The sequence below is a fragment of the Cladophialophora yegresii genome, assembly GCF_000585515.1.
Source record: "Cladophialophora yegresii CBS 114405 chromosome Unknown aczIN-supercont1.3, whole genome shotgun sequence".
Lineage (NCBI taxonomy): Eukaryota > Fungi > Ascomycota > Eurotiomycetes > Chaetothyriales > Herpotrichiellaceae > Cladophialophora > Cladophialophora yegresii.
In genome coordinates this window covers 2,549,417-2,574,889 of record NW_006913047.1, presented here as the reverse complement: position 1 = coordinate 2,574,889, position 25,473 = coordinate 2,549,417, and the positions used below count along the sequence as shown (strand labels likewise).

Below are 25,473 nucleotides of genomic sequence, written 5' to 3'. Positions count from 1 at the left end.
CACTTGTGGGCCTGCACCTGCCGAGGCAAGAGTGGTTGAATCACCATCGCCATGACGTCGTTGCCATGTCGTTGCCATGTCGTTGCCTAATTGGTTGCCGATGAGGGAATTTTCAGGCCAAGGAGATATGCAGACGCTAAAAGTACAGATCTTGATCTCGAAACAAGCTGTCGTGTGCTCGGAAAGTGGCTATCATCTGTTGCTTCCCCCCATCGTACACAGTTTTCACACAAGTACTTTGTAGGGCCACGAGGCTAGTTGAATTTTCGACCGTTCCATGCCCAGCATTGCATTATGAGTAAGCCTTGTCACGCAGATCTCGAGATATCGCCAATCAACCTTGGGCTGCTGGGTACTACTGAGTAAACGGAGGGGCCTGTTGTTGTGTGGATCATTTAATTGGTGCTGGCGACAAGCTGTGGTAATGTGAAGGCTCTTCATTGCAGAGTTACTCGTACGTGGAAATCACGTTGCTGGCGGACGTTGTGAATATTGAAGCGCACACTACATTCCAGCGCACGAGCAACCATGACAATTGACTGACTAGTAAGGCCGTCCTCTGCAGGTCATTCTCCGAGCTCGACATCACGGAAAATCTCCAAGCTTTGAGATCCTTACGCGGATTTCGCCTTCTGTCCTGTCTCATTCCCAACGGTGTCCCTCTTTCCCTTCGCGCCAACCGAGTCATCACTCATGTATCAAGAAACCGGCCCTATGCCAGGTGACCACCAACGCCTTGCTGACAACGCTCATGTAGACGAATTCTTTCACATGTAGATCGGCAAAATGCTTTTTGTAGATCTCGAGTGGGACCCCTTCCCTGCCAAGATTTGCGTTCCGGATACTCCGCGTTTTGCCTTCCCCGGACTCGCGTTCGGGTTGACGCTGCCTGCACCATCATCTTGGAAGACCTGTAAGGTATTGATCGCCCAGAAAGCATCGGCGAAGTCGGCTGGGTTGTTGGCGACGTATTCCTCGCAGGTGGGCGCCAAAGCCGCGCAGCTGGAAGTGTTCCATACTGCGCCAGCCCACTGAAGAACGACGGAATCAGCATACATGTAATAGCAGAGGGAGAAGAAACGCTTACCTGTCCGCAAAAGGTGGTATCGAAGACGATTTGAAGATTCTTGAAGTGATCGTCGATGTTGAATTGGCCTTGGAAGAGAGAGTTGGGAGCTCCCCAATTTGCCGATGGGTTGGGACTGCTGCTGACGATGTCGCTGGGGAATGATCCTCTCGGGAAGAACCATATCTTGATGAAGTCAGACGTCCACTCGGTCGCAAACACCCCGCCGCCTGCTTCATTGAATTCAGGACCGAAAGTCAAGTTGGAAATGTCACCAATCGAACATCCGGCATTCGTTGGCTGATCAGGGGCGTTGATGTCGCAGTTCGAGGTTATCACTTGGCCAGAGAAATCGGTGCCGTTGGTGATGACAGGTCCTTCGCTGGTATGTAAGGTCATGCTGTTCGTGGGTTGGTCATTGACGCCCTCGACGATGTCGATCTCCCCATTCTTCGGCCAGTCAGTTCCCACCATCCAGAATGCTGGCCATGTGCCGCAGACACCCCCAGGCATGTGAACAATATCTGCAATGACCAGCCCGTGTTGGAAGGACTCTGAGGATGTGACCCGCACAGCCGCACGACCTTCAGGAGCCACCTTTTCTGTGTCGACGCCCATGTAGATTGCAAACGAGGCATTGCCGCCGTCGATGAACCCTGCTATTCCGCTTGAATTTGCGGCCTCGAGCGACTGGAATTGCACGAGTCCATCCGTCGGATCAGGGTCGGTAAAGAAATCGAAGCCTTGCCAGAAGGCGTCGCCAGAGTAGTCTTGAACTATCTGGTAGGCAGCAAACACGACTTGGAAGAACGTGCTGACCAGCAGCAGAAGGAGAGTGGTCGGAACCATGGTGATGGTGGTTGCTTTGACCTGCAAAGAAAGTGATACGGATTGAATGAAGGTGCTCTGATTGCCGACCTAGCGGTACCGCGTTTGGGACAGGGAAAGCGCAAGCCGTGATTCAATCGACAAGCTCAGGGCAGATATCAGGTGTAAGGAATGTGCTGAAGAAGGAGTGTTTGCAATAAATGAGGCTCGTGGGCAAAGGCCAGCCGAGTTGGAGCGCAATGAAGATGTCTCAATAGACAACAGGGAATGTGAATGAATGTTTCCGCAGCGACAAGTTTAGAAGAGGCGCAGCTGGAGGGACTGGGGAGTCTCACACATTTTTTCTGCCGGTACCTACCTTGGCGGGCGCCATTGATGAGAATGTGAGAGGAATCCGATGGTATTCATTGTGGTGAAGCTGGAATCTGCCAGACCTGGAGGTATCCACGGCCACCCGGTCTTCCGTGCTCACCACGACACCACGGACAGTCTACGGTAGGTGGATATGGCAAAGAAGGAATCTCGCAGTTTCAGGACATTCTGCAGATGGTCCAGTCGCTATTAAAATACATTGAGTTGACTGAAACAAGAGAGGCACCCAAGAGGGACAAATCCATCCACGTGTGAAGTTGATCTCATGAAACGCGTTTCGGCAATCGTCGCCGTTTCCAGGCCGCATCGCGTCCGCCGCCCGCGGCAAAATCGTGTGGCCTGCGTTGCTTCGCGCCCACCTTCAAGCCGTATCAAACATTCCGCACCTGAAACCCCATACCACATCACCCATCTACTTGTACGCTGTGGCTGTGGTCCATTTGACAGAGATATGGCTGCCGCCTGTCATCCCTCCCTCCGGCCACGATCATGACCACAGTGGCGCTCACTTTCGAGACCCTCAAGCAGATCCCCATTGCCGACCTCGCTCCGGCTTCTGACCATGCTTCGTCTTCGTCCTACATTCTAGCTCAAGTTGTGCTGGTCTGGCCCTACTCTAGCTCGACTGGCACGCTTGCCCTGCTTCTGGCAGATACTGATGTCCGACGGCGCAAATCCAAAGGTCAGGTTAAAGTCGTCTTCCGCCATGGGTGTGCGCGAGAAGTGGCAAGGACAAAAGTCGGCATTGGTGATACAGTCAAGCTCGTGTTAGACGGATGCAAATGGACAGAGACGGGCGGCCTGGTTTCCACTCCGGGTAAGAAGATAGATTGGGACCTAGAATACTGGAAACAGGTGATCTTGCAAGTGCACCGGGACGGTGACCTCCATTCTACAGTCGACTATAGAGCGAATGAATCCGATACTTCCTCCGCAGATAGCCCCATTGCGCTGGTCAATGGCGCATACAACACTCGTCCCTCCGTGAACGGAGTTCTGCATCGGCAGCCGAGTACGATCCATGTCCCGTACTTAACACCACAAAAGCCAGGTCGAAGGGTCTCCGCAGGTACATTTATCGATGCCGCTCTGCACTCTCTTGTTGAAGATGACGGATACGTCCCTGGCCAAGGACGGAAGCGAACCAAGTTCGCGAGGAAGAGCGGAGCATGGAGCCTCGTGGACTCGGACGAGGAGTCAGAAGATATTTCGCAGTCACAGGTCAACGCCGGCCATGTCGAGCAGCAACAAGGCCTGACACACGAAGAAATCAATCCGACGGCGGAGCCCTCTGACCATACAGAACAGGATCATATGCCAACTGAAGAGACCAACTTGACGGTGGAAACCTCGGAGCATACAGAGCAGCACCCGATGGCATCCGAAGACATCGAGCATGAGCGGACAGAAAACCTGCCTGCCAACATCCTGCAGACTCCTGACGTGGATGTTGTTGAGAGCGCGAGCGGACCTCCGCGTAGCAATTCAGAGGAGTCAACTTCCATACCCCAACCAGTGGTCATGGGTCCGCCTTCAACACCGCACAAAGCCACGCAATTGCATCTGCCACCAGGAGAGATCGACGTGTCTCAAATCAGCTCTGAGCATGACGCTGCAACTACGCCACGGCTGCTACCTCTCGCATCGCCAGGGTTGCCATTGGTCTCTCCTCTAGTCCAGAGGTCGGGAGTGGAAGTGGGATACTTCTCAGTATTTCATGGGGCTGCATCTCAATTAGAAGCTTCCGGTGATACGCCAGCAGCCGTTGCAACGGAAGAGGCCAGGCCTGAGAGCGAGCTGAATGCCGCATCATTACCGGGTTCTGAGGGCTCACTGATGATTGTAGAAGAAGTGTCTGTTCTCCAAAAGCGGTCGGCAGATATCGAGGCTGAGCCTGTTGGACGCTTAGAGCACACGAAGACTCTTGATGGAGTCGTGATAGAAACGGGAAATGCGGTTGGTACGAGCAGCGCTGGGTACCAAGTACCCCAATGGCTGTCAGTCCTGGAGTCAAAGATCGATGAAGAGCGCCTTCGATCCCATGACGAGGCGTCTTCAGAGATAGCTCCTCAACTTCCTGACCCACGTAAGGCGGTTGAGGACGAGGATGACGATATGTACGGGGCACCTGCTGATATGTCACAAACAAACGGGTTTGTGATCAGTCCATCATCATTCGAGCCGCCGAAGAGCCCGCTGGATGTCCTCGAACAGTTCTTGCAGATGTCTCCAGTTGCACCTACACGACCCTCGAATGCCTTCGAACAAATTGATGTAGGCAATGTCTCGAACATTCCGATTACGCCTTTGCATGAAAGTATGGAGGAGAGTGCAGCCGCGGACGGTCGGCAAGAGAAGACATCGATCCCTGCTTCCGAGAAGCCCAGATCGGTTGCCTATCCCGAGTCACAATCCCCATTCAGGCAGAACCGAGCTCAGCAAACAGGCTCTGGTACCTCTAGTCGTCGCTCGTCTGATTATCGCACGCGACTTCGGTCCCTAGATGGCACCCTTGAGCCCAACGAACCTTTTGCAGACTACATAAATCAGCTTGCTCAAATCGCCGCCACCGCAGGAAGCGTGCAGCCGCCTGCAGGGGACGCCGCAGCCGCATACGGCGCGTCCCAGAGAGATGCGGATCCAGGACTCGACGTGCCACCAGCCGGCCTTTCAGCCCAAGAGCTGGGCAGTGTTGAGTCCTCCGGGGGTGCGGCAGAGGTCACACCACAAGCCTACGAGATTGCAAACATTGACACGTCCGAAGGAACGGATCCACACTCTGCGACGCAGACCGTCAAGTTAGACGACCGAGAGGAGCATATAATCAATCAGTCAGTGTCTTTGCGCAGTCCCGAAGCTCAAGTGCAACTGCCAACACGGGATCAGTCGCAACTGTATCCACCCTCGCCTGAACGCAATACTCGTCTCGAGCAGACCGAAGACGTGAAAGAAGTTACCGTCATTGCTCTACCTACACCTCAACAGACGCAGGAAGAGGCTGCAGAGGAGGAAGTCATAGAGCAAGCGGCTACGCAAGACAACTACGAGGAAGCTGCGCAGGACCCCCGAGAGATTTCTTCGACGCAACAAGAGGAGGTATCTGCACAGGTCATCGCAGAGCTGGAAGCGCAGACCCAAGAAGAGATATCAACAGACTCTTTCCAGGAGGCTCCTGCTCAAGACGCCCGAGGGAAGACGCCGGTTATTTTCGAGGATCAGGAGAAGGAGGAGCCTGGTGAAGCGCTTTCGGCAAGCGCAACTCCTGCTATGGCTCCCACGACCCCCTATCTGCACCCTGACTCGGTCGTCCCTCGTCGAGCCTCCCAACGCCTTTCGGCAAGAAAGTCCACTATGGCTAGCAACATTTCTAGTCCGTATTTTACGCCTCGTAAACCAGCTCCGGCGCCCTCATCCTCACCAAACCGCAAAGAAAATCTCCACCCAGCGTCGCCAGATCGGAGCGAGTTGCGATCATCCCCTGTGCAAGAGAGCAGGAAGACACCCGTTGCATTTACCTTGTTCCAAGAGACAAAGCCGAACGGCATTGACATCACGCCTATCTCACCCAATTTGCAGGCGAAGAGACCAACGTCCCACAGGCACATAGGCATCACAACTCCTCTCGCATATTATGCGCACCTGAGTTCTTTGCATGAGCAATTCGGCCAGATTCTAGACATCATTGCCGTATGCACAGAACCCTCGGCGTCGCCGCAGAGATCGAAATCCGGGCCAAAAGACTACTATACTACCTTACGCTTAGCTGATCCTTCACTACTCCCTGACCAGCATACAGCAGTATCTGCCCAGATTTTCCGGCATGCCATCAACGCGGTTCCTATAACCACTAGCGGAGACGTCGTTATCCTTCGGAACTTCAAGGTCCAGACTTCTATGAGAAACTTCATGCTATTGAGCACGGAGACATCTTCGTGGGCTGTGTTCCAGGCCAAACCCGGCTCAACTATGAGTTGGTCGGATGTTATTGTATCTGGTCCTCCCATTGAGTATGGTCCCGCCGAAACCAGTCGAGTCAAGCTTCTCTTCAGCTGGTGGAATTCAGGTAGCAAGCAACTATTTTCTCCGAGCACTTCAACAAATGACCATGAGCTCACTGGAGTCGATTCCAGCGAACCGCGGAGCAGTTCTCCCAGACGCGAGAACGATGGGCAACCTCCCGTGAGGGACCAACATGTCAGCGACCGTCGGACCGCCAACATGACTAGCGAATTCGGCAACGAGGATGCGGTGGAGAATTTCTATGCGTCTTTTGCGAACGGAGATGACGGTGGCGTGAGAGAGGACACTGCTGACGGGGAAACTGCACATGCTGTTCTTGAAACTCGCGCCGATGGAGATGAAATGAAGATGATTGACGACACTGTCGAAGAAGCCGAGATCAACGTTCGGCCTGCTCAGCGGACGAGCAGGCGCAAGGCCAACAGGACTGATCACATGGGCAATGAAGACGACGAAGACGTGAGCATGATAGGGCAGGATCGCGAGAAGAGCGCACCTCTGATAGACGCAACCAACCAGCGCAGGCGATCCACCGTGTCCATAGCGGCATCAGAGCCCGGCAGAAGCTTGACTCCACGACGAAGCACTAGACAAAAACATAGGAAGTCGCCTAGTTTGGTGCACGAATTGCGTGATGGGACCAAGTACGTCGACGATGATCGAAGGAAAAGCGGAAGTGTCGTGCATGAACTGAGGGATGGTGTTACTTATGTTGATTAACAGCATCACTGTGTCACAGTCATAGGTCGGGGGGCTTCGCCAATGTCGGCGACGTCGATAAGCTCGAGACGAGCCCTAGTGTTAGAAAGCACACAAACACGTAATGCATGATATCCAGGCATAGGCATGGACGCATTGCATTTGTTTCACTGATTCAATTCTGCCTCAATCGTCGCGTGCTTCAGCTGGTCTGTTCATGTACAATCTTCTTCTCAAGCCATGCTCGCCTTCGGCTCGTCTCACAAAAACGTCAACCCCAACGCACTCACCACACTCAGCCCGACGACCGTCCACCCCGTATAAATAACCTGCTTGTTCGTCAAGCTCGCGCCCGTGTCCCAGACTAGATGCCTAATCCCATTCAACCCATGATACGTGAACGGGAAGGCGACCGCGCCTTTGAACAACACCTTGGCCACGATCGGCCAGGCGGCGAAACTCGCGGCCAGGGACGCGCTCTCGAGATGCCACCCGAAGAGCGGGGCGACGAGGTACGCCGCGCCGAAGAGATAGATGCCGCTGGACAGCGTGGCGCCCGTGATGCGGTTCAGAGCCGAGCCGTACCATGTTATTTGGGGGCGGTAGATGGAGAGGTGGGGAGAGATCTAACACTGTTAGACTTGGATGAGTTGATAAGGGCTGTGAAGACTCACCGGACGGTGGAGGCGTTGGTTTGCGAGGATCTCTTGGCCGCTGGATTGCGAGACTGTGGATGTTGTTGCTGGTCTGGAGGACGGACAGAGATGCGTTAGCATGGTAAAGGCCTGATGAGGTAGTGACGGGGGATGTGAGGAGTGTTCGGAAGACGAGACGACGGTTCGCCCTGAAGACATCAGGCAATCTCATTTTCCTGGTCTTCTTCTTTTTTCTTCTCCACAACACCCAGCCCGGTGCAGATGTAACATCTATTGCTTCCCTGCATCTCCTTCGATTCTTCTTCCCTTTTCAACAGGCTTTCTCTCGGACACAACCAGGTCGCAGGGGTGCGAGGACTGACCTGATCTGTACGTTGTGAGCGGTCGCAATGGCTGCTGGGGCCGATAATCTCGACAGAGGTGTCTTGCCCAATGTGGAGGGGTTTGCTGCGAGGACTTCGTCGACTGTTAGTTTCTCGGGCTTGCATCCTGTTCCAGGTTCGTTGGGGGACTTACGTCGCCGTTGGGTCAGCTGCAGCGCTCTGCGCGAGAACATGTTGGCCGACATGGCTGCTGCGAGGAGTCGTTGTCGAGGTGGCAGGTGAGCTTTGTCGCTTGAGCTTCACGGGCTCATGATGTCGAGAGGTTCGGATCGGAGCATGGGGAGCCGCGGGATGGAGTGCTTGGCAGTCACGTGAGTGTTGATTATCTTTGGCCCCGTTTTGATTTGCTGGGAGTTTGCTAGGCGAGCTGCTTTTCAGCACCCGGAGTGAAACTAAATTTTGACCTTGTACATGTATTATTTATCCCGAAGCCAGATACCCCATATTATATATACTGCATATCTACGGACTATATGGTATGTGCATGCATTATGAGCATGATCGATAGGCACGCCTCCAGTATCGGCGAGGAGACTCCATGTCATCTAGGGTTGGGACTTTGCGGGTGTGAGACAATAAGTTGCTAGCAACGCCAGAAAGACAGTTTCATCACATTTCTTATGACAGAGGATCGGACACTGGAGCAGATCCATCAGGAGGCCTTGCCGGCGCAGCATCACGGTCGATGACAAAGCGAAGGCACGGCGACCCGCAAAAGCATATCTGGACATCAGGTAATTTGCAGCGCGTGTTCTGCTTCTCACAACAATGAAGAAATCTCTGGCTGAGAACCAAATCCACAGCTTGCTCACCCAATTACTGCCAGTGTTTACCGCGTGAAGAAGAAAAGGAAGAAGAACAACGAACCAAAATGCCGGTACCGGTGCCAATACCGGTCGTGTTGGTGCCGTTGATAACTCAAGAGGGCCTGACACCATTTTGTCCTGCTGAGAGGAGCCTTGTCCTATGATTTCCGAAACGTCTCCATGTCTACTAACGCGAAAATGAGCCGACATGACCTGTGACAGCGACGCAGCTGCTCACGAGACTGCCCAAGAGAAAACTGTAAGTATTCACTCCTGCCAAAATGAACCCTTCCAGGATGAGGCAATTCATTGGTAAGTATGTGCACCACGCCTGACAGGTTAATTCGCTCTACCATGATATGCGATATTCTATGGACTTCCAGTGCTGCCGGACGACTATAAAGCTACGCCTTAGCATGTCGTCTTCGATATGCCTGTTTTGTGGAGGACAAGGGCAGGCTCGAAGCAGAGCGCCTTGCTATGGCCCCTGCCGGAGATCCAAGGGCCGTCTTGATGCTTGACCGGAGCAATGGTCGCATCGGAGGTCTTGATGCCGAAGTCCTCGTGACTTTTCCCGGCCTGGGGGCATGCACAGTCTTGCAGGCGGGCGATGTCTTCACCGCAGACACCGTTATCGCCTTATCGCCCTGCGACACCAACAAGTTGTTGATGTCTCTCCAAGTCGTGCTCGTTGCAACCTGCACACCCTCAACACCGTCCTTCGACCCGCATATTGTCGTTGTCTAAGCAAGAGAATCTACCTCATGTCTGCCCCAGTTGCTCCAAGAAGACCACGGGGGCGACCTCGCAAGAACCCACGTCCTACGCTCCCAGGTCTTGTTACGTATGAGTTTAACACACTCGCCGACCCGTGTATGACCCTCCGCTACAACCCCGGCAAGAAATGCCTGTGCACCTACAAAACTACTGTCAAGATCGGCGACTCGCTCTGTCCTTATCATGGATACTACGATGACAAAAGCAAGACATTGTCTCGCACGGAGACCGCCTCTACTCCGCTGACAAACAAGAGGAAGAGAGACGTCTATGAGAAAGAAGAGCAGGATCATGGACCTCAATTGAGCCTTGGACTGGCAGTCGCTGACAAGCCACAAGTAATCCGTCGCGTTAGCCCGCAGACGGACGCAGAAGAGCGCTTCAATGTTGGATTGTGTCTGATCAAGGAACAAGCACAGCAACTTCTCGACGATGGAAGCCTCCTTGACCGACATCCACATGCCTCTACGAGCAGTCAAAGCGGTCCTCTTCTCAAGATTGACTTCCTTCGGGCGCCTCTTGAAGCTCGCAAGCTCATCTACCGCTACCTCCTCGTACCCTCCTCCAGATCAATCACCTTTCCCAGTCAACAGGGCGGCGACACTTTCAGCGAGTTGAATCCCGAATTGCAAACCAATATCCTCTTCACGCACCCTTTCATCTACAATGAATGCAGACCGATCCTCTATGGCGAGAGCACCTTTGTGGCCCGGAGTGCGACAGATTTTTTCTTGCCCACTGGCATCCAAGGCCTCCGACCAGCCACTGCACGAAGAATCAAACACATCGCAATCGTCAGGATAGGCACGGCGAATGAATGCGACATCACCAGCCACGCCCTGGCTTCGTCCTTGCACAGCATGGTCCTCCAATCGCCTGCTTTCCTCGGCCTTCGTTCTGTTACCCTCCGCTTCGAGGTCAACCGACCAGTCCACTTGAACCTGTTCACTCTGCAGATGTACCTCAACCGCCACGGTGTGACGGCTGATGTCCGAGCAATGTACAAGAAGGCCCAGGTTGTAAAGGACGCAGCTGCGAAAGTGGCGTTCAAGGCACTGCAGAAGGGGTCGCCATTCCAGGGACTGTGTCTTGTTGAAGAGTCAGAGCATACCACTTGGGGTCCAGGGGGAGTGCCAAGCCGAACTGTGGACGTGAATGAGGTGTGCTTGTTCAGGACCCGTGAGGCCGGCCATACATACGAGGAGGAAAAGCAGACATTGCAAGGAGTCATCACGGACATGTTGCTTGACGAGATCCTGTACGATGTGCCAGGAGCGGTTGGACGATACTGGTGGTTCTGCAGGAAGTGTCCAACTTGAGCTACCACAGGATTTGCTTCAACAGGAAGAACTGAGTGATCACAGACATGTTACTTGCAGAGATACTGTACGATGTGCCACGAGTGGATGGACGATACAGGTGGTTGTGCAAGAAATGTATAACTTGAGCTGCCACAGGATGTGTTTTAATAGGAGGAACTGGCCAAGATATGATCACGCCGGGTGGTTCTCCGAGAAATGTCCAAACTGAGCTACCACAGCATGTGCTTCAATGGAAGGAACTGACCAGGTGTTCTGCAAGAAATATTCGAATTGAGCTCCCACAAGACGTGCTTCAGATGGGAGGAACTGCCAGGATATGATCACGCCGGCGTGGTTGGAGGGCTCTAACTGACGATCTGCTTACGAGGCCACGACATACGATACTCACACGGCACGTCCACTAGAGCTGGTTTGGTAGAGACAGACTTCTATTAAACGAAGGATCTCATACGGAGAACAAGGTGTACTAGAAGACAATACCAGTTGATCATTTCCTCTCTACGTTCACTTCGATGGTAATTACCTTTTATCATATGTACAGTAGTGCTCAGCCTGCGGACCTTGCCGCTTCGCCAACCTGGCCGCTGGTCTGAGCGTCTGTGACGCATCAGCCGCTTTCTGGTCCACCGTATTCCGCTACTGCAGAGCAATAATTGTGCCCTGCCATTTTTGTCGGGTCTTCAAATTTCTTCCAAGCTGCCTTACCAAACCTTTTCTTCTTTCTACCATGGACTCCAGCTTGGCAGCTCACATTCACGGCACATGACTATTGCTAGTGAAGTGGTCTCAGCATCTTTGCTTGATGACGGAGTCCCAGAAGGACCCTTCACCTGTCGTTAATCACCCGCGCGGGCCGTCCCAATGGCTCCGGGGGCTTCATATCAAGGTTACATTTCATCATGAACTCAGAAGACACAAACATGAGGTAAAGGCAGAAGCCACTCGGGAAAGGTCTCGATCCTGGGCGAGCACAATGCCGCGGTCTCTCACACGTCTTCCAGAAGTCCTGCTCGCAACCCTTCAGCTTGCTTTTGTTCTATTCGACAATGATACAAAACCTCCAATCCCCTGTGATGTACGGCCACCTTCACAACCCCTTACACATGATCCAATCCATCTGGATACAGTTCCCCATCTTGAACTCATGGTCCCCGACCTTTGTGAACCCCAACCCTTCATAGACCCTTTGGGCCTTGAAATTTCCTTCCCAAACACCCAACCACAAGGACCTGTACCCTAAGCTCCGGGCGAGCAATTCGATCTCACGCGCCAGCGCTTTTCCTACCCCATGACCGTGGTGCGCTGTCGAGACGTATAAGCGCTGAAGCTCAACGCTGGAACGGAGATGTGAGAGACATGGCTCGGTGGTCCCTTCAGTGAGTTGTGCAAAGCCGATTACTGAGTCGTTGGCTTCTCCGACTTCGACGTTAGCGTCGTCGCCACTGTCCCCACTAACCTTCCCGTCGTTCGAACTGGCGGATTCTCCCCGTGAGTCATTCGACTTCGCGCTCGCGCAAGCTATAAGGACATGCTTCCTCGGACAACTGATATCCTTCTCAATGGCTTCCACAGTGTATGCCTCGTTCAGGAACGCCTTGAGATCATGCGCAGGGATCGAGAAGGCAAAGGTTGCAGAAAACACCGTCGCGCCGAGGTGTGCGATTGCGGGCGCGTCCTCCAGTGTTGCCGGTCGGATTGTATAGGACGGGCTTGTGACCGCTGGACCATCAGGCCGAATTGTCCGTGAGTTGGCAACGTCGACTCGTATCTGGAACCTAGACGGCGGAGGTAGCTGCGAGTCGTAGGAGTAATCACGCGCCGGCTCCGGGAGCGGTGATGGCAGTGGTAGTGGGTGTTGTTGGACGAGCATCATCACAGGTCTGTCCGACAGTCTTTGATTCCTTCTGCACAATTCTTCCGCGCAACTCGATTCAGATAGCCGGTATGCTGTAAATGTGTACGGCTCGTGTGTGGAGCGTAATGAAACTCTTCTCCTCAAGGCGTGCCTGTATGTCGTGCGATAAATCTTCTTTTCAAGGCGTGCGTGTCTGTACTGTCGCAAGACAGTGTCTCCGACCTCTAACGAACTCGAGCTTACACTTCCTCGCTAGACTGGGTTGACAAATCGAGGGGCAGAAACCGCCTATAGCAAATCTATGGGTATATCGGAGACCCGGACCGAACTAGACTCGACTGCAATGTCCAAAAATCCCCAGGCAGGCCAACGTTGCATTTGTCATTTATCATCTACGCACCCAGGCACCAGCAGCGCCGGCGGGACGAGATAAGCGTTGCGGACGACCAAGGGCGGCAAAAAAACAAGGAGCAAAACTCTCCCCCCTCCATCTCACATGTACTTTGTACGCCCTGCGAAATGCCACAATTGACGAGATAACTCGTATTAGGGGTACCAGTGCCTGCTGCAGTGGCGCGCCATTCGTGCAAGTCCATACCGTACAGCACGACGCCCACCCGTCCGAGGCCCACGCCCTCCGGGGTACTCCGTACTGCAATAGACATGCCTTCCGGGCGTCACGCCCTGCCACAAACGCTGTATAGCTGGACTTTTGCGCCTTTTCACGCACACACGTACGCGTACACGCACACACACATCCATGTTCGCCCTCGTCGTGGGGAGCACTTGCGGCATGGTTATCGTGCGTAATGCTACAACACAGACCCAGTATGCAGTAGATCTCAGACTGGACTCGTGCTCGTACTTGTCCGCTTTACTGTAGGAAATGCCTACGACGATACAGCACATAGTCCACAATGACGCAGTGCAATGCCGACGCGTGAATCGATTGCCTGCTACATAAATACATCAAAGTATGGGAAAATTTCGTGGACTCGTTAGAAGCTGCGACTGAGATGGACTGGGAGAACCAACCGCAGAACATGCGCCGGTGGGGGAGAAAGGGAAGAGGACGAGGTGCCGCCGCCGCCGATTTCCGACTCCAGCCGTTCGCTGCTGTTGGCCCAAAACAATAAAACTCACAACCCAATTTCTTATGGTGCTGTCTGTACGTGCCGTTGTATGGCCATAAGGTCCCAGCATCCTTGACTCGCCGCTGTTCGGTTGCTCAGATATGCAGAAAGACAGGCGAGTCCTCTTCTGGCGGCGGCTCTAGATTACGTTTGAATTTCGGGTTCGGGCTCTCGTCGTGGTATTTCTCTCGTAACAAAGGGTCGACATCTCCACTGTCGGTCCAGCTTGACGTCTTTCCCCATGGGGAAGGGAAATTCAGCTCGTATACCGCGACCTACACACAGACGAGGACATACGTACTGTAGGAGGCGATGGAGATCGTGAAACCCGAACTTAAACTTTGGCTCGCGTAGTGACGTGTGGATCGGAAGTCGCAGGGCGGTGCAATCTCCTGCTAGCGGAACGATGCGGAATCAGGGTCTTGTCTTGGTTCTGGGCGCAGAGTTTGCACTTCTGTCTTTCAACCTCGAGACGTAGGAACGACAACCTCTTGGTTTTATCGAGAGACCCGGCCGTCTTTCGCTGCTTTGACTTGTGAGGCGGGGTCGAGGAGCCTGTCGGTTGGCAGCATGCGAGGCGATCTGCTGAAAGCGATGACAAGGTTGGTCTTCTGCGTGCAATGGTCGATTCGTGGAGATTTCATCTGGACGACAAATATTCGTGTCGAGCTCTTGTCTCGGGATCTTCTCACTGTTTTGGCTTTTGCGAGGTCTCGAGCGACTCGCTTGATACAGGTCTCGAGAACACGGCAATCTTCTGCACGGCACACCCCGAGCAAGGAGCCCAGGAGATTATCGACATATGCCCAGTGCTGACTGGTGACTGATGGTTTGATGACTGTCGATTGACATGTTCCCGGCGGAACCGCTCGCGGGGATATTGGGCATCTGGCCAAAATCCTCTCCTCGGCATGGAAACAACGGTAGAGACCGAGGCAGCTGGACTGCTTCTGTTGTTTTGGTCCGTCCCCACCCCTTTTCTTTTTCTTTTCGGCTTCATGGATTTTGGTCGTTTTCGAAAAACTATTCAAACAAGGACGAAAGAGCTCAAACGAGACGAATTGCCGCCTTCGAAGATAATTCTCCAGCAGTCGCGAGAAGGTGCAAAGACAATAAAACGACCCCCAACCAGCCTCATCCGCCGACATGCAGACAAATATCATCTTCCAGCCTCGATCCCCCACTCGGTATTCACGGAATTTACCGAGCCGGCTTTTCAGCACGGCATCAAAGGTCCACAGCAAGAGGTTTACCCTTTCCAGAGTCTATCGCAGGATAGTCAAGTCAGCATTACCTGAATGCGGCACGACTCACATTACTTACGACGAAGGGTTTTAGTACGCGTCCTCAACAGCTCAAAGACAGCCTCCTTGTCGACGCTGAGCTTGTCTGCAATAGTATTGTTCTGGTTATTGCGGAGGTATTGGATGTAACTCTCGACTTTACGTTCCTGGATATCGGTGCCCATATCGTCCCAAATTGGTGGATCTGGACCTAGAAACTTGCCCGCCTCCTGCCGGGCCTTGCGCATCTCCCGGGGGTTCAAGCCTAATTTGGCCCAGATAGACATTATGGGATAAGACAGACCGCTCGTACGCCGGCGTTCTTGCGAGATCAACGATGGTGATACAGAGTATTGCGTGTGGTTGTGTTGCGTCTCGTCGTGGTGGACGTGAAGATGCCATCGGATGGGGTTTCATGACAAGTGACGTGTCAATTTCTCGTAGGCGCTTATCAGACCGTGTTACGTGTTCGGAATGTGGTGTTGAGGTTGTGTTCTGAGAGATCAGTTTATCAAAGTTGGGACCAGGATATTGGTAAAAGACCAAGACACGCGACTTAAACCAATGGGTGGAAGGCTGGGCAGACGAACGAGGCTGCAATTCCATGCGAACCATGCCCCTTTCATCACCTCCAACTTACCCCTTACCGTGTACTCCATACGTGTGCTCCATACTCGGCCCGTAAGATGGCATCAACGATAATCTCGCAGTCGTTCCGACGTGCCACCCGAGGCGATCACCGAAGATACGATCGCCTAGCGGCCGTGGATCGTTGCAGCAGCAGTGCTGATGAACTGACCCATCGCAGCCATCGGAATCCCTGTCCCACCCAAGCAGTATCAAAGGAGCACGACGCTGACGATCGATATCCTGTACCCCACGGGGACTCCTCTTGCTCCTTGACATGACTTTTGACCCCAGCCAGACGAGCTGGATGCGCACCTCGAATCGATAACACCAACGCCAAGAGGCCAGGCAAACTCTAGCAGGTGCAGCGCGCATTGAGTGTCTCGGAAAACACCCCGGAGGCTGCGCCATCGACTGAGTTATTCGGCGGCGGGCGATCCGAGATCGGGTCAGTCCAGGGGAGGAGGCCATCAGCGAGCTGAAGCGATGATCTGGAAACCAACCACGGGCTAGCACAGTGGGCGCTATACGACGTCGTGGAAAGGTATCATGCTAGCTGCCTCCTAGCGAAACCATCTCGATCTACACAAAGTAAGGAGAGGGCAGGTGAGACAGACCGTGGGCATTCCTCGCTTCCAAGACTGAGTTCCAGCAGTGGAGGTCGGAGGTTGTCCCGGTCCAACTTCTGAGCACCTGTAATGGCCAGCTAGCGAAGGTGGAGAGCAAGCGTCACAGCGACAGCTAAGAGGACTTGCAATGCCTTCATTTCATTTTTAGTAGATGTCTAAAGGAAACTGAAAGAGAGAAGGAAGGGGGGTTAGAGGGCCATAAGGACTCGAAGAATGGCAAGTGCCACCAGTCCCATTCGCGACTAGTGCCGTCATGTGACAGCACCTCTTGAGTACCTCGGAACACTCAGCGTCCTTGCCCACTGTGTAGTTGTCCGACGCATCCAGGAAGCATTGATACGATGGTCGACTTGGGGCAACTCTTCGTCGGCAAGTCAAAAAACCGAGTGTTGCCCTCACCTTGTAGGCCTGAACATGGGGTATCTATTAAACATCATATGTGCTCCGGCTAAATGTCACACGTCCATTCATCAAGCATGTTCATCACTGGGACGAGACAGGCTCATGTCAATCCCTGCTCCGGTTCGGAGTCCACCTCCGGACATTGACATCCCTTATTTTGTACTTCGAGAGTAACACGCCGATATCAACATCCTTGACCTTGGCTATGTGGTTAGCCTCACCTTTTAGCGGGGGCGGAATATCCACATAACACAGCACCAGCTGTTTATGAACCTGAGCTTGTACCCGATTTACTCCATGCAGCCACCACCAGTTTTTCTTGGTCATCTTCCGTTCGATCGCTTTTCTTTCTTCCGGGGTTGTCGATTCGGTCCAATATCGATGTGTATATGAAGGAACAATGACGACTGCAAACTCGGCGTGATAAAACGCAGGCCCGCGGTTGTATAAGAGGTAATCTGTAGAGAATTTCACCCCGGAGCGCACAACCCAACCCAGAGAGCGGTAGTGGTGGTAGACAGCGTATGAAATCATGAAAGGATCGTCTGGCTCCGCGGGCAGGGAGAGTGATCGTGGGGGATGATATGAGTGTCTCCGGAACAGTGAAAGAAGCGACGTCGGCGGCAGGGTGGTGGTGCTGTCATCACAATATACGTTGAGCACGCCTAAGCCGTAGGACAGAAAAAATGCTTCTTCTAGGGATATGCTCAGGTGTTCTTGATTTTCTTGCTCGACGGGAGCTTCTGGTACCGGCTTTGCATCTTCCAGGGGCGAGGTACCCGGGGACTTGATGGGTGAGATTACTGGAGAGGTCAGATCGAATTCTCTAGCCTCAACAGTTGGCGAGAAGTGAACTGTCTTGGTCCGTCGTAAGCGTTCCGAGGGTCGGGCGTCAACTTGACTGGTCTCCGAACACGTCGAGGTTGGTGGAGGGGTTGGCAGCCCATTCGTCTCGACTGCTTTTCTCCACTCTTCGAACCCTTCTATTGACCCATTTAATTTGTCATCGTCGGGCGTGGGCGTCGCGGTGCCGCTAGCCGACTCAAGCACGCCATCGATGTTGCTTATATTCTGCACATTGTTCTTGAGAACGTTGAACCTGGAAATACTGTTGATGTGTTCGTTGATCTCAGCGGGTTGTGGACGTTCACTTATAGTCATTTGCTCGTCCGGTATCCGATTTGAGTGCTCGTTCAGACGGCCATTCTGCTCAGGCTTGTTCGGTGATACATGTCCGTTGGTACCGTCTACCTGGCCACGGGCATTATGCCCCTGCTGCGATTCCTCGGAAAGCTTATGGTCAATCTCTTCCTGTTCTTTTCTCGCTCGTTCATGCTTTAACTGCCTGCGCTGCTCTCGCCTCGCTGCAGTGTTCTCCTCAGCCGTCTTACCCTTCATTTTTCTGTTCTCCAACCAATTTGGCTCACTCCGACTGAGACTCCCTCTGCCGAAGAAGCCCATTTCCCAAAGCTTGCAGATTGTGTCTGGGTCGGTTACGTGTATGGATGATGTTGCTGAGGAAAAGTAACCATCGTAGGTTGGTCGACGTGGCGGGGCAATAGCTTGAGCTAGGTACGAGAGGGCGATTGCGACTAGTGAAAGCGGATTGTGAGGGATGAGGACGGGCAAAGGATATACTTCGAGAGGGAGAAGATGTCGATGGATATGGTTATAATTAGGTCTCTTTGGCCGTCGTTGAGGCTTGGTAATCACTGGCTTGGATGTTGGAACTTCAGGAGGTGCAGGCTGCTCGGAAGCTGAGGCCATGCTGGATGTCTGCGGTCGTGGTCAGCCTCGTAGAATTTTCACATGCTTCGACCGCGAGTCAAAAAGATAAGAGTCGTGAGAGTCCGTCACTCAGATACCGTTGTAGTCTAATACAGGTAGCCCACACTGAAGAGTAGCTGAAATCAAAGTGCTACCTTCTAGGCATGAAAATGGTCATCACCGGACAGAAGGGGGCGTTGTCTTGCACGATTCACCTGGTTGGGCCGCATACTCACATTACATCCGGATCGCCGCCGAGTTAGAGAGGAGTCAGGCCGGTCTCAAAATGAGGTGGGAGCGGCCATCTGAGCGTGGTGGCAGCCTGAAGAGCAGTGCGCACAGTAGCGGGCGAGATCCTGCGGGTCAGGAAAGGAAGTCTTGCAGTCAAATAGGCTCGGTGTCGTTGTCGGATTGATGAGTGAGTGTGCACAGGCAGAGAAGTGACCCGAAACTGCAATAGGTTTGACCTCAGCTTCTGCTCCCCGCAATTTTCACCGACAAGGGAAATTTTTGGATCGCGCTTTCTTGCCGATTTTGCACTCTCCAACCACGGCAGAGCGATTTGGGATCAAGAGCCGACTGAACACAACAACCCATAGCATACTTCGCAGCGAAGATTTCGACGGAGACGATCGGGCGTCAAGATGCATCTGATGTACACAGAAGACCCGGCGACGGGCGGGAGAATATACACACTGAAAAAAGTCCTCGATGGGACCGTCACAAAGTCTGCACATCCTGCGAGATTTTCTCCAGACGACAAATATTCGAGGTGAGAAGCACACAGTCTGAAGCGATCCGGCCAGATCTGACATCGCCCGCAGGCATCGAGTGACCCTGAAGAAGCGCTATGGCCTCCTTCTCACCCAGCAGAGTATGCTCCGCTCCTTCACATGAGCCACCTCGCACGCGACTGACACGCACCTACCAGAAGACGAGAAGAAATGAGAAATTTTTACTTGCGAGCTCATAAGGCGTAAAGGGCACGGTGATTGCAGATCAAGGAACAGGATACCCAGAGATACTCGAGGATGGCTTCTTCAGCGGGATATCAATTCATGCATGATACAATGATCATCTCATGCGAACTTCTGGTTTATCGCTTCCTCGAATTGACCGCCCGTCCTGCTCCAACTCGCACCCTACCTCCTCCTCCTCCCACCCTTTCACCGGAAAGGATCCCCGGCAGAAAGTCTTCGTCCATCAAGTCTTTTATTCGCCTGGCCTCTCTCTCCTTGCTCTTTACATCCCTAACATACTCCTTCTGGTCCTCTGCCAGAATCAAGTCATTGCCCCAGCCGCCTTTCCCACCTCCGCCGTGCCGAGGCCCTTGCCATTTCTGGTTCGCTGTTCCGCTTGTGGGTTTAGGGACGGAGTAGATGTTCCCTTTGTTGTTCCATTGCATATTCTTCTTAAGGTGGAGCTTAACCTCACCCTTGTCATTCGTCGTGCAACTCACTCGTGTGAGCGTGGGTTTTCCGCATCGTGGGCAGAACTGTTTATCCATTTGTTTGGTGGTAAAGAAACACGCGTGACATCGCAGGACGAATTGCTTGATCTGAGAGATTCGCTGGCAGGTCTTTGAGGAAAGAAGATTCAGGTTCATCTGAAGCAAGACGTTCTGCATTGCAAAATCGCCGGTCAGGGTCGCAACCTGGAGAGTCTTGGGGGGTGCTTGGGAGGATTTGCTGGAAGCAGATTCATCTTGCGCTTGTCGACGTTTGATGTTCGAGGGAGTTATCCAGCCTTCATCTGAGTCTGAGGCTTGATCTGGCGCTTCGATCGTCAGTCCTTCTGAGGGTTCGTCCGTCTGTGGTGCGGTTGCATCTGTGGTGTCCTCAGTTACTTCCCCTGCCTGCTGCTCCGTCACTTGTGCATCATCCACAATAAGCGTCTCTGCTTGCTTCACGATGCCGTCAACCTGTGTCTCCACTTCATTATGACCGGCATCTTCATCCACAGCAGTGCCCTCCATCTGTCGTTCACCAGTGTCTTCCTCCTTCTGCGGCGGCTTCCCATTGACTCTCTTCTGCCCTGGAACGCTTCGTAATCGCCAATCTCCTCCATTCCTCTCACACTCAACCTCATACGCCAGTCCAAGAACTTCGAAATCCGTCGCACTTAGCACAGCTCCATCGCCTGTGCGTCTAGCAAACCCCTTCACAACTTCGATGCTCTCGGTTCGCGGTGTGCGGACAGTAAGGAACGGCTTGTAGAGTGTCTCCACTCTATTTCGTGCCTCTTCGCCTCTAATCTCGGAAAGAACAGACGGGGTCGTCAAGAGGATGTGTCCATTAGCTAGAAGGGTGGAGATGGAGGGGCTGTTGAGCAGGAAAGGAGATGCATCAAGTATAATCGTATGGATGGGCTTCTTCTCAGCCTCGGAAGGGGGGTGCGCGGGGTCGGCCATTGTCAGAGAATCCCCTGCGTCGGTGGAAGGGAGTGCTGTGATGTTGTCGCCGTCTGTGTTCGCACATGTTAAAATTCCCCCGCCGAAAATTGTAGCGTTGGTCAAAGTCATTTGTTATCTTATCGCCGGCTTATATAAGCGCGCCTCTACTGCCCTTCGGCTTCTTGCCCATGATCGCTCATCCTCAAAGTATTGTCGCCAGCTCCAGGGAAACTCATCACCACGGAGCTTCAAAGATACTCACTGTATCCCAAAGCTTGGAGTATCGCGATCGCCAGTCCCCAATGGAGGCGGCATGGTGAGCGATGCGGCAAAAATGTTGCAGAAAGGACCTAGACAGGCTGATACAAATGGCTAGCATTGTAGAGGATGACCCCTTGCGGTTTTGCTGAAATGCCTCTCCTCGACCGGCACTTACTGCTGTACTTCGGCTTTTGGCAGCTTTTGGCAGCTTTTGACAGCTTTTGACAGCTTTTACAGCGGGTTTGACGGTACAATGCTTGCCACTGAACGCTTCAAGTCAACGTTGCCAATGAGTTGAGATTTTGAAGTTATTCAACAGCGTCCGATTTTGATCTATCGAGGGGTTACCTCATCCGCCTTCATCAGCTCATAACTCTCGCTTAGTCCCTGAGCTTCGTCATTACCATGGTAACTGTCCGCTTCATGGCAACCTCACCGGGGCTTCAGACGAATCAACAGCGGATCCTTTTGCCAGAAGATGAAGGTCTGCTGTTCACCCCAGTCCTTGATCCTCGGCGCAACCTCCCAGGTTATGTCAAATGCGTACAACAATCTCGCCAATATTAGCCGCATCTCTGCCCAGGCGAACTTCTGCCCTATGCACATATGTCGCCCAACAAGGAAGGGATTGAAGGCAGCCAAATTATCAGTGGGACTAGGGGTTTCTGCAGGGAGGAAGCGCTCCGGAATATATTCGTTGGGGTTGCTGAAATTCGCGGCGGAGCGGAACGCAGGGTACTGATTGACCGTGACCAATGTCTGCAGGAGCGGTTAGCATACACGCAGCAACGGGGCCGATGGATGAAATATGAAGCATGATAGATCGAGTCTTACTCCTCCTGGCACCCATCGACCACAGATCTCCTCCCCAGATGCCGGCACAATTCGAGGGACAGTGATAGCACTGGGTGGTCCCAGACGCAAACCTTCATTAATCACAGCAGTCAGATACTCCAGCCCACCCACGCTGGCGACATCAATGTCCTCCTCGTGCTGGAACGCAGATCGGATGTCGGCCGTCACCCGCGCCATTGCCCGGGGCGAGTTCAGCAGTCCAAACAACACCGACGCCATGGCCGTGCTGCTCGTCTCGCTCCCCGCAAACACAAAAATACTCATGTTCAGCTCCAGCTCCTGCGGCGTCACCTTCTCGTCCTCACTCTTCTCCCGATCAGCGTTATAGTTCAGGACAGCCTGGACGAAATCCGCCCTCTCGCCCTCCAGCTGTAACCGCTGTCTCACCTTCCGCGTGCTCAACTCGCGATGGTAGACCATCTTCTCTCGGACAGCCCTCGGCATCGTATACCGCAGTACCTTCTGCAGCGGCGCGAAGTAATTCAGACTCGCCACCAATGCAATCCCCTGGCCGAACCGACAGGCAATCTCCACCCAAGGATGCGGTCTACCCTCCTCCGTACTCCCGAAGGACTCTCCGAATGACAAGTCCGCCGAGATATCGAACGTCACAAAATTCAACCACGACACGATGTCCACGACCGCGACGCCATTGCCCCTGGATTCATCATCGGCCATGGCGCGGAACTTCCGCACCATCAACGCAACATACTTCTCAATCAACGGCGCTTGGTCCCGCACTGCCTTCTCGTTGAACGCACCCATGAACGCGCGACGGAACCGCGCGTGCGCTTCCTCATTGCTCGACATGATCGCCTCGGGATCATCCGCGCGTTGTTTGCGGAACCAGATCCCGTTGCGCTCTATGGGGGCGCGTGTGTGGCCGAGCCGCGCAGACCCACTAAGTTTACCAATGTAGATGTCCTTCCAGGCGCGGGGTTCCACGTACGAGACTTCGTCGGGTGCGACCCGCACAATGGGTCCGTACTTTTCGTGCAGGGCCAGCAGGTCGCGGTGGAGGTAGCCGCGTTGGAGGGCCAAGACCCAGGTGAGGCGGGTGGCCCGCCATGCAAGAGGGCCGGGATACTCGCGGAGAGGGTGGAAGTAGATGTTGTATACGATCCTGATGATAATGTAGAGTGTTGTGGCGGAGATGAGGAGCGTTAACGCTCGGATGGTGAGCTGTAGAGCGATCATCTTGACGGAGTCAGGGGAGGTGGTTGTCGTCTTGCTATAATGTGACTGGACGGAGCCACCACTGCCTGTGTAATACTGCGTAGTGACACCGAGGAATGGGTGAGGACATAACTTTTCAGAATCAACGGAGTCTGGTCGAGAGATATTGGTCTGTCATTATTGCCTTGCCTATTTGAGTGCGGCTGAGGGCGTGCAATGCTTGACAGGGCCGAGATCTAGATCCAGACTGGCACGCCTGGCCACGGCAACGTGCATAAATACGAGCTTGCTGCAGCGTTGCCCGGACCTTACATTGCCAGAATGTCATGATTGGCTTGGGATGAAGTCATGACTTGTACGACATACATACTCCCTTGACAATTTCTCCAATCACGTTGTACTCCGGTTGTGTTGTCTTAATCTCCTGCCGGGGGATACACCCCGTTGTTGCAGCCGCTGGGCCACGTCCCCTACTTACTTACAGGTAGAGAATAAGGGCAGGCGCAAGTCGACCGAACAGCGAGGCTGCACCAACCGTCCCGGACCTCATGGCAGCGGCCATGCCAACGAAGGTCGCAATAGCCTGCCGTGCTGGGCGCCGAAGCTGTACTCGAACTGCTTACATCCTGGTCAGTGGTGGAGACATTCGAGATCGGCCACGTGGGGCATGCCGTCTTCAGTGCCATTCACGGGTGGGACTCCACGACGCATTTGGGTTCCACACATTGTCTATGAAGATGACAACACCCTCTGAGACCGCTAAGTGGACGTAGTTGACTTCAGCGTTGTTAGAGAAGTATTCTCCAGCAGGGGTGATTGAGACGCTCAAAGGTATTCTGGCCTTGCAATGTCGCTAACTGGGTTCCGACTTCAGTCATCAAAGTGCCAGACATCGCCCTGGCCAGCCACGACGTGGTATTTGAGCAGGTCGGCTATCAGGTCGGTGCCCAGGGCCGAGAGAGCGTCCTCGACAACGGCGAAACCATCATTGATGGGAATGGCACATGTTGCCTCATGGAGGAGGTCGATCTGCTCAGTCAGGCCGGGCTGATCGAGCGCGGCCACGAAGGAGCTGCCAATGAAGTCGCTAGGCCGTCACTGTTTCCGAGACGCTGGGCAGATCTTGCGCAACGCCGTCGATGGGGTAGATCCATCCGTTCAGGGAAGGGGATCGGTGCTACTGGCCCTTCAGGTTTCAGGGGTGTAATCCAGGCCACTGTAGAAGTCGTCCACGTTCTCGTCCTCAATGTAGTAAAAGCCACACACTCTCCGCCTGTCATGTTGGCGTAGTTTCCACAGGTCCAGAGTGTTGGAACAAACTGGTATGTAGTCTGTTATGTTGTCCTATCCACCGTCTAGGACGTGGTACGGAGCAGGTTGAGCAGGTAGTCCTCGCCGGTAGCCTTAGGGGCGTCTCCAACACGACGAGTCCAACAATGGCGCGATGGCAGTGTCGTCGGAAGCGAGGAAGGTGATGTTCGTCTTTCCTGCGAGGACTTCAAGAAAGCCTGGCACCTCAGACACGACCTCCGTCGCTGATGGTGGAAGTTCCATTGGTGAAGTCCAGCGCCCATTCCGAGGTGTGCGGGTGCTTGAGCCAGGGCGGTAGCACCCATGGCAGCAAGAAACAGTCCTTTGGCGCTATTGGCTTGGAAGGGGAAAGTAGTGTATCGGATTGTCAGCCCCCGGAGAGACTTTAGGATTGGAAAGCGAGTTCGAGCTTCCGCGAGGGCAGGTAATTATGACGGTACAAGCATAAAGCATTCCCGCTGTTAGACTTGCTGACTGGTCGACTGAGCCCGAAGTAGCTCTGAATTAGCTCGCAAAAACAAAGACCATTAGGCAAACGCAGCCAGTGGACTCAGGAGGAAGTATGCGAGACTTCGATCAAACCCCACCAACGACCTCCTCGGCCTTGAAATTGCTAGATGGTGTCATTCTGAACTTTGTCGAGCCTTCCGTGGATCATGAGAGTCTCTGCTTGGAATTTGACTTCTCGAGCCAAACTTGGTAATTCCAGTGTCAAGAGAGCTTGAGAGAGCAAGCTTTTTCTGGCCGACACCGGCGAGCTTGAGATACGAAGCTGCACATAGACCCGACCAGACTGGCTGGTAGGAAAAGACAAAGGGGCTCGGGGGACTTACAAGCGGATCTTATCTGATAA

At 53.5% G+C, this 25,473-nt stretch overlaps 11 protein-coding genes across 11 annotated transcripts; 3 read left to right on the top strand and 8 right to left on the bottom strand.

Annotated features, from left to right (window-relative positions):
• Window positions 1–767: 767 nt before the first annotated feature.
• Window positions 768–1,915, bottom strand: A1O7_04664 (endo-1,3(4)-beta-glucanase; the record flags this gene model as incomplete). The annotated part of the gene is made up of 2 exons (XM_007758674.1): window positions 768–1,031; window positions 1,088–1,915. The coding sequence occupies 2 exons, from the start codon at window positions 1,913–1,915 to the stop codon at window positions 768–770; spliced, it is 1,092 nt and encodes a 363-aa protein (XP_007756864.1).
• Window positions 1,916–2,755: 840 nt separating this feature from the next.
• Window positions 2,756–7,006, top strand: A1O7_04663 (uncharacterized protein; the record flags this gene model as incomplete). The annotated part of the gene is made up of 1 exon (XM_007758673.1): window positions 2,756–7,006. The coding sequence occupies one exon, from the start codon at window positions 2,756–2,758 to the stop codon at window positions 7,004–7,006; it is 4,251 nt and encodes a 1,416-aa protein (XP_007756863.1).
• Window positions 7,007–7,245: 239 nt separating this feature from the next.
• A1O7_04662 (succinate dehydrogenase, cytochrome b556 subunit) lies at window positions 7,246–7,761 on the bottom strand (the record flags this gene model as incomplete). The annotated part of the gene is made up of 2 exons (XM_007758672.1): window positions 7,246–7,611; window positions 7,660–7,761. 2 exons carry the CDS (start codon window positions 7,759–7,761, stop codon window positions 7,246–7,248), a joined length of 468 nt encoding a protein of 155 aa, XP_007756862.1.
• Window positions 7,762–9,594: 1,833 nt separating this feature from the next.
• On the top strand, window positions 9,595–10,926 carry A1O7_04661 (uncharacterized protein; the record flags this gene model as incomplete). The annotated part of the gene is made up of 1 exon (XM_007758671.1): window positions 9,595–10,926. The coding sequence occupies one exon, from the start codon at window positions 9,595–9,597 to the stop codon at window positions 10,924–10,926; it is 1,332 nt and encodes a 443-aa protein (XP_007756861.1).
• Window positions 10,927–12,016: 1,090 nt separating this feature from the next.
• A1O7_04660 (uncharacterized protein) lies at window positions 12,017–12,799 on the bottom strand (the record flags this gene model as incomplete). Its single annotated transcript, XM_007758670.1, has 1 exon — window positions 12,017–12,799. One exon carries the CDS (start codon window positions 12,797–12,799, stop codon window positions 12,017–12,019), a length of 783 nt encoding a protein of 260 aa, XP_007756860.1.
• Window positions 12,800–15,144: 2,345 nt separating this feature from the next.
• Window positions 15,145–15,487, bottom strand: A1O7_04659 (uncharacterized protein; the record flags this gene model as incomplete). The annotated part of the gene is made up of 2 exons (XM_007758669.1): window positions 15,145–15,182; window positions 15,241–15,487. 2 exons carry the CDS (start codon window positions 15,485–15,487, stop codon window positions 15,145–15,147), a joined length of 285 nt encoding a protein of 94 aa, XP_007756859.1.
• Window positions 15,488–16,963: 1,476 nt separating this feature from the next.
• A1O7_04658 (tRNA-intron endonuclease, archaea type) lies at window positions 16,964–18,625 on the bottom strand (the record flags this gene model as incomplete). The annotated part of the gene is made up of 1 exon (XM_007758668.1): window positions 16,964–18,625. One exon carries the CDS (start codon window positions 18,623–18,625, stop codon window positions 16,964–16,966), a length of 1,662 nt encoding a protein of 553 aa, XP_007756858.1.
• A 644-nt stretch (window positions 18,626–19,269) lies between these two features.
• A1O7_04657 (H/ACA ribonucleoprotein complex subunit 3) lies at window positions 19,270–19,522 on the top strand (the record flags this gene model as incomplete). Its single annotated transcript, XM_007758667.1, has 2 exons — window positions 19,270–19,397; window positions 19,450–19,522. The coding sequence occupies 2 exons, from the start codon at window positions 19,270–19,272 to the stop codon at window positions 19,520–19,522; spliced, it is 201 nt and encodes a 66-aa protein (XP_007756857.1).
• Window positions 19,523–19,721: 199 nt separating this feature from the next.
• On the bottom strand, window positions 19,722–21,035 carry A1O7_04656 (uncharacterized protein; the record flags this gene model as incomplete). The annotated part of the gene is made up of 1 exon (XM_007758666.1): window positions 19,722–21,035. The coding sequence occupies one exon, from the start codon at window positions 21,033–21,035 to the stop codon at window positions 19,722–19,724; it is 1,314 nt and encodes a 437-aa protein (XP_007756856.1).
• Window positions 21,036–21,710: 675 nt separating this feature from the next.
• Window positions 21,711–23,330, bottom strand: A1O7_04655 (uncharacterized protein; the record flags this gene model as incomplete). Its single annotated transcript, XM_007758665.1, has 2 exons — window positions 21,711–22,037; window positions 22,113–23,330. 2 exons carry the CDS (start codon window positions 23,328–23,330, stop codon window positions 21,711–21,713), a joined length of 1,545 nt encoding a protein of 514 aa, XP_007756855.1.
• A 673-nt stretch (window positions 23,331–24,003) lies between these two features.
• Window positions 24,004–24,395, bottom strand: A1O7_04654 (uncharacterized protein; the record flags this gene model as incomplete). Its single annotated transcript, XM_007758664.1, has 1 exon — window positions 24,004–24,395. A coding segment is annotated over one exon (216 nt), but the record flags the coding sequence as incomplete, so codon positions are not given.
• Between the last annotated feature and the right edge of the window lie 1,078 nt (window positions 24,396–25,473).